The 7,613-nt window shown below is 44.3% G+C and overlaps 1 protein-coding gene across 1 annotated transcript; it reads right to left on the bottom strand.

The window, feature by feature from the left end:
* Positions 1-3,920: 3,920 nt before the first annotated feature.
* Positions 3,921-5,604, bottom strand: PURA (purine rich element binding protein A). Its single transcript, XM_073620752.1, has one exon. The coding sequence runs from the start codon at positions 5,534-5,536 to the stop codon at positions 4,682-4,684; it is 855 nt and encodes a 284-aa protein (XP_073476853.1). The 5' UTR covers positions 5,537-5,604; the 3' UTR covers positions 3,921-4,681.
* Between the last annotated feature and the right edge of the window lie 2,009 nt (positions 5,605-7,613).

Below are 7,613 nucleotides of genomic sequence, written 5' to 3'. Positions count from 1 at the left end.
TGACCAGTGTTTTTCTACACTGGCATTCTTTGCCAGTGACCCCTAGGATGCACAGAAACCAATTGTTTTCCATGTATTCTATTCACACTGAAACGCAGCCCAGAACGGTGCTGCAGTGATCTATGATAAAATGCAGACATGCTGCATTTTATTGTGGCACACTAGACAGGATTGCATGTCCCTGTAGAGCAGCACAATGCACCACATTGCTGTACAGTGATATGAAGTGTCACTTTTGTGCACTTCACACAAAGTTAGTTAGAAAAAAAGAAAAGGGAACAGTGTGATGCGCTGATTCGCATGCCACATCGACCCTTACTGCCAGCTCCCTGCAGCTGAAATGGACAACTGCCAGACAGTAACCTGCTGCAGTTTACTGTGGGGCAGCTTTCCGTCTATGTGAACCGGCCTTTAACCTTACTTTATCCAAAATGAGAGGAAAAAGTTTTGGCTTTCGATATACTTTAGGATACAGACCTGGAACTCTGGTTTCAATCTTTGCATGGTTGTCCCAGGTCAGTAATTCAGAAAGTATTGAATTTACTGGATTAGCATGATTTCCAATCAACTAACACTTTATTGAAAAAGTCAGCAAAGGGAAACCCCATATTTCTCTAGCAGAGATGGGGTTGGGCGTGTTCGGGATCCCACCTGTCCGATCCCACCAGGAAACCAATACTGCACACGGCTAATCACAGGCAGTGAAACATTTATCGATCTGTGCAGCTGCGGATCGGGAAACGTCTCACTGCCTGCGATAAGCAGTGTTGGCTTCCTGGCGGGATCGGGCAGGTGGGATCCCAAACACGCCCAAGCCCATCTCTTCTAGAGAAATATGGGGTTTCCCTTTGCTGACTTTTTCCATAAAGTCTCAGTTGCCTTGAAATCATGCTAATCCAGTAAATTCAATACTTTCTGAATCACTGACCTGGGACAAGCATGCAAAGATTGAAACCAGAATTCATGATCTGTTTACTTGTTCCAGGTCTGTATCCTAAAGTATATCGAAAGCCAAAACTTGCCCTAGCCCATTCCTACTCTCTAGTCTACAGGCTTCCTTCCCCTTCCTTGATTTACTTATTAATGGTGTGACCCAGAACAAGAGTTGCAAAAGAGCAAAACTTTCTAGCTGCATTTTTATTTTTGGCCAGTAACTCATAAGTAGTGACACAACTCTGGAGCTTGCACTATTAAAGTGGTTGTTAACCCACTTATATAAAATCATCCCATCCATGCTGTAATATACCAATAAGCATATTTTTTTACATAGCACAGGGATACTTATCTGTATCTATATCAGCGTGGCTCCCAGCGCTCAGCTGACTCTTCGGCTCTCTTCACTTTACGGCTCACAGTTCCAGTGGGCAGGGCCGAGCACTCCCGCTGACGTCAGATGGGGAGGAGAGAGAGCCACGCATCTGCTGATCGCTGGGAGTCGCGCTGATGTAGATAAGCATATTTTTTTACATAACACAGGGACACTTATTGGTATATTACAGCAGGGATGTGATGATTTTAGAGGTCGACCAATATGGGTTTTTCTCAGGCCAATGCCGATATTTAGAAATTGGGGAGGCTGATATAGAATACCGATTTTTGCGGCCGTTTTCTTTTTCTTTTTTTGGCAGGTGGCACTGGCTGGCACATGCAGGTGGTACTGATTGGCACTGGCAGGTTTTACACTGAGCCGATCTAGCGTAACTGTGTGAAACTGACATATCTAACTGAATGCAGAGAGAGACCAGCTGTCAAAATTCAGCAGTGATGTCTGGGGTGGGCGAGACCCAGCAGCTATCAAACACCAGCCAATGATTGAGCTGTTTAAGAAAGGGGGGAGCACATACACATAGCAGCCCATCCAGATCCCATCCCATTGGCTTGTGTTTGATAGCTGCTGGGTTGCCCACCCCCAACATCAACGCTGAATTCTGACAGCAAGTCTCTCTCTGCATTCAGTTACAAATGTCAGTTTCACACACTCAGCGGCTCTGGCAAGCGTCAAGCACCCCTCTGCCAATGGAGTGTGGGGAAGGGAGGAGGAACGCTTGTGGGTTGTCGGGGCACGGTGCAATTAAATCAGCTGAAAAAGGCCAATATACGGTATCGGTCGACCTCTAGATGATTTTACATGAAATATGAGAGTAGGGGGCGTGCTGACACACAGACAGGGGAGGAGGGAGGAGGACAGAGGAGACACAGACACAGGAGAGCAGGGCTACAGATGAAGGAATTGCGTAGACGGACCACGGTGTCAGGGCTCAGCACCTGATTATCGTGGTCAGTTTACAGAGGGGAGGGTATAGCCAGGCAGGAACATCCAGGTATTTCAGGTGATACGGAGGCAAATTATACAGCACAAGCACTGTGCTGTATAACATGCTTTAAAAGAACAGAATCTGTTTTTTTTTTTTTTTGGGTTAACAAATGCTTTAAGCCTTTTTTGTTCAAACTAGCAAGCTGAATGGAGAGCTCGCTGTACGAACTAAGCGACATTAGTGCAGTGATCTCTCTCATTGTGCTTTTGTGTTCTGACAGGCTTCTATACACATAGGGGGGTTATTTATGAAAGCCAAATCCACTTTGCAATACAAGTGCAAACTACAAGCGCAAAGTGCACTTGAAATTGCACTTGGAAGTACAGTCACTGTAGATCCGAGGAGGACATGCAAGGAGAATAAAAAACAGCATTTTAGCTTGCACATGATTGGATGATAAAATCAGCAGAGCTTCCCCTCATTTCAGATCTACCCCTCAGATTTACAGCGACTGCACTTCCAAGTGCACTTTGCACTTGTAGTGCAAAGTGGATTTGCCTTTCGTAAATAACCCCCATGGTCTGAATGTTGGCCTGTTCCTGCTGAACAGGATGATATTTGGACCATGTGGACCCGGCTTTTAAAAATAAATAAATAAATAAAAACAGGGTGGCAACAGCAGTTCTCATATGTGTAATCCTGACAGATTCATTTTAAAGACATGACAGTTATGGCTCAGGCACACAAATACATTCTCTTATATAGTTTTGGCATATTTTGGTGTCTGGGAGCTCCTGGTGCTGCACACAGCCACCCACAGACCTGGATAGTTGCAGGTGTCTGTAAGCAGCTATGTGCTGCTATTTGTAAAAAGAGGCACATGTGCATGGATTTATGGATCTGCGTTCAGAACCATAAGTCTATGCGCATGTGCTGCATTACGCAAGTATCAGTGCATAGCTGCGTACAGCCACCTGCAACTATTCATGTCCATGGGTAGCTGTACACAGGAGCTCCAAGGCACCAAAACACACCAGCGTGCTTACATTGTATTGGAGACTGTATTCCATCTGTACGCATGAGCCCTTATAAACCTTATCCTTTTACACAGCATCCTAGACATCGTTGTGCTAGGTAAATGGCAAAACATGAAGGTTATCCACAGCTGCCTTCTGCTCAGGAGTAATCAAAAATACTGCACAGGACGCTGAAAGTGGACAACTTACTTGGTAAAAGAAAGTTACACAGAGAGCAGTAAGTTTGACTACAACTGCTGCCATCACCAGAGGAAAAAAAGCAATAACAATTGAAGAAGACATGGCATCAACCAGATTCCTTGCATTTCTAAAATAAAGAAACCTGACTGCATGGTCCTTTTTCTTAGGGAGCCCCACAGTAGTCTGATTTGCAAACCTGAGCATTGGTGGAACATAGAAAACCTTAATTTCACTCTATGCAGCGTACAAGTCACTTTTTACACCACAAAATTGACTGACCTTCAAGACTCAATGCAATATAAAGTTCAACCTATATACATATTCTTGATTTGTTTAACACATTTTATTCAGGTGAAAGCAACTGCCAAGTTTAGGAAGACAAAAAGTTATTGAGATCATACTGAGCACACAAATTCTGTTAAAGTGGCAAAAATCACAAATTAGCAAATTTAATTTAAAATGTTCTTTTTTAATAATTTGTTTCATGTTCACATAAGTTTCACTGACCATTTATGCTCTAGGTCCAGATGCAATGCATATTGTAAAAAAGAGAGCACTTATTTACCTTGCTTGAATTAACCTATGTACCTTTAACTCTACAAACCTCTGTATTACATTTAGACAAAGCTCAGACACACAGCATGCCTAGCCCTCATATATACACATCTCTAATCACAGGTATATAAGGTGTCAATAGTCTAAACAACCTCCATGTAAGGTTTGAAATTTGGTAACAAAATGAGAAAACTAAAAATATTTACGTGTTCTAAAATATCTCTTTGTGCTAAAGTCAAATGTTAGCTCACATGAAAAGGACCTTTTTTTTAATATAATTCAGTATTTTAATTTTATAATCTGACCATTGCAAACACTTAATAATAATAATAATAGCAGGTGTACAAAAGTTCTTGGTTAATTAGGGAAATAAACACTCAATCCTTTATATTTTAATCAAGTAGGAAACACAGTTCAATATATAATGTTATTACTTTTTTTTGTTTTAGCAGCTGCTTACTGTTTATATGGTGGATAAGTGGACAACATCCAGCGATGGGAGTGACAAGTCAAAAAAATCTGTCAGTTTGTGGAGGTTTTTGTGGGTGGTGCTCCCTTGGAGTTAACAGTTATATATTTATTTTAATTTTTACTTTTTTTTTTTCCATTACAGTTTATTTTTTTGTTTAAAGAGATTATTATTTAATACAGTTATCAATCATCCTCTCCATCGTCTCCATGGGCTTCTTCTTGTTGTTGCTGATGCTCAGAAGCTCGTTTTTCTCTCTGTTTCTCCTGGATCTTCTTCATTTCCTCGGCGTATTTGCAGAAAGTATGCCCGAATTTGGCCCACACTTTGTATGGGACGGTGATAGAGTTGCGATAGGTGGGCTTCACCTCGCTCACCCGCATGAACACCCCATACTTATTGGAGCCTACATCGAAGAAGAAGCGCTTGTTGTCCACAGTTAAGGAAGTGCCCTCAGGTAATTCAGCGGGCTCCTCCTCCACCCCGTAATCGTCGATAAGCTTTGCCAGAGCATCGCGGAACTCGATCAGTCCTTGCGCTGGAAGAGCGATGGTTTGACCCTGTGTGGAGCCCAAGCCCGGGCCGCGGTTGACCGTCTGACGGATTCTCAGGAATCGGCCTCTCTGGTTCTCCTTCAGATCCATGTAGTACTTTCGGTTCTCCCGCACTAGGAACTCGCTCTTTAGCGCTCGCCGGGGCTCGTCCTGCGCCATGTCCGGGTTACTAGGTCCCAACTGGGCGTAATGTTCGATAAAATCCCCCAAGTAGTCGCGGAACTCCACGGCCACAGACATTGACAGGGTCAGCCGGCTCTTATTGCCTCCAGCCCCGACCTCGGCTATCTTTAGGAAGCGGCCCTTAGCGTTCTGCTTAACGTCCAAATAGAAGCGTTTGTTCTGGATGTCTACGCGCTTGGAGGCCAGCTCCTGGGTTTCGTGCTGCAGGGCCGAACCCCCGACTCCTGAGGCCGGGTGTAGCGAGCTGCCACCGGAACTCATCGCCGCTCCTCCTTGCTCGCTTCCACTGTCTCTGTCCGCCATGATGCCGCCTGCCTTCTTCCCCTCTCCCTGCAACTCCCACAGACAGATCACTGATCTCGCGAGATGTGGCCGCGGACAGAAGATGGCAGGGGACCGCTGAGCGGACAGGGAAGGGGCTGGAGCTGAAAACTTTCCGGAGCAACTTTCACCCCGTGAGGTAACGGCGGAGCCCGGAAAGGAGAACCGTGTTAGCGGACAGGAGCCCGCTTTTTGCCGACCGACGCCCCACGCTGCCTTTCTTACTGCATTCTATTCTTCTAGCTTCAGTTTTACACCCCCCCCCCCTCCCCAAAAAAAAAAAAAAACACATTGCGGTTACCCTAGGACGGTGAAAAAGTTCTGTTTGAGTAAAACGTACCGCGCGAGGTTTACCATCTGACCTGTGAGACGGAGGGATGTTGGAATCCCGATAAAACGGACGCTGAGAGGAGTTGGAACCGCTTTCAATATTGACGTTTGTTCATGTTGGAATCTTCTTTCTTACAATAGGAAACTTAATAAGACCCCTTTCACACTGCGAGTGCAGCCTGTTAGCGCTAAAGCACCGCTCCTTTTAGGGGCACTTTAGCGCTGCTTTTCGGACACTAACGGGGTACTTTTAACCCCAAAGAAGGGGTTAAAATGTCTTTGTTGCGGCGCTTCCAAAGCGCTGCCCATTCATTTCAATGGGCAGGTCTTTTGGGAGCGCGCTCCCAAACCACCCCAAAAATGCTGCTTGCAGGACTTTTCCCAACGTCCCACAAGCGCACTGCCTGGTTGTGAAAAGACACACTGAAATGAATGGGAGATGGTTTTTGGGCGCTATTTAGAGGCTGTTTTTAGCGCTAAAACATCTGAAAATTGCCTTAGTGTAAAGGGGTCTAAAAGAAATACCCGCAGGGAACACGGGCCACTCTTTCACACTTTATTTTGTAAAGATCTGGGGAAAAGAGTTTTACAGCACTGCCTCGCTGGGTCGAATCCCGGTCAGGATACTTTACGGATGGCGTTCGTACATTCTCCCCGGGTTTCCTCTAAGGTTTGCTTCCACACAGGGCTGGTGCTAGACTATTTTGCACCCCCCCCCCCCCCCCCAAAAAAAAAAAAAATCCCCTTGCAATGCGGTTTGAACTCTTCCCCCATCAGGTCACATACCCCTTTCACATATCCCTATTATCCTCACATAGCCGACAGTCAGACATCCTTCTGTCTGATCAGTATTCTCAACCTTCCAATAGGTCCTGGGTGTACAATGAAGAAAAATCTGGAGTAAGTAAGCAGCATTGTTGGTGTCCTTATGAGAAAATTAAACCATGTCACTGTCGGTGAGATAAAAATAAATTCCATTGGTGTTAGTGGTTTCAAAAGTAAGCAATATTGGTGTTAGTAGGATTAATATAAGCCTCCAAACAAGATGATGTGTCCTATTCACATCCTTGTGATTTGGATGTAGGGCATTGGAAAAAGCCTTTCTTGCTGATTTGGTAGCATTTCCAGCCAAATGGGGATAAAGTGTAGTGGGCTTTTGCATGCAGCAGTATGGGTGCAGTTTATGTACAGCCACTGACACGTTTGTTTGGTATTCTTATAGCTCATCAAAACAATGCTTCATTCCTTTGAAACAGATAATTAAAATCCATTGTTGCCCGTGTACCTGCATGTATTAAATATGTCACAGAGTAAAGTGAAGACAGTCTGTAAAACAAAACAAAAAATGATTGCATATTCTACATGGTAAATGGCCTGGACAGATTAATTGGTAGCCCTAGAAAACATTAGACAATTGGATTATAGTGTTATTTCAAATTAAATGTTTTCGGTAATTAGTATCACACGTGTCTTCAATCTTGTAATAAGTCAGCCTATTCAAAGGATAAGTTCACTTTTTTAGAGTGGAACATGTAACATGTTCCCACTCCTGCAGCTGCTCCCTGATCCACTGCCTCTACTGACAGCAAGCCGGGGATCTCCCTGAACTCACTGTCACTCTTAAAGCGGAGTTCCACCCAAAAGTGGAACATCCACTTTAGGGCTGCAACTAACGATTATTTTCATAATCGATTAGTTGGCCAATTATTGTGTCGATTAATAACCTTAA

This window comes from Aquarana catesbeiana, linkage group LG03 (assembly GCF_042186555.1).
Source record: "Aquarana catesbeiana isolate 2022-GZ linkage group LG03, ASM4218655v1, whole genome shotgun sequence".
NCBI classification, from domain to species: domain Eukaryota; kingdom Metazoa; phylum Chordata; class Amphibia; order Anura; family Ranidae; genus Aquarana; species Aquarana catesbeiana.
The sequence above is the reverse complement of the archived record's forward strand: the minus strand, read 5'-3'. Positions and strand labels throughout refer to the sequence as shown.

Excerpts from the sequence above, each read along its gene's own strand:
- PURA (XM_073620752.1), bottom strand. The coding sequence starts at position 5,536 with ATGGCGGACAGAGACAGTGGAAGCGAGCAAGGAGGAGCGGCGATGAGT.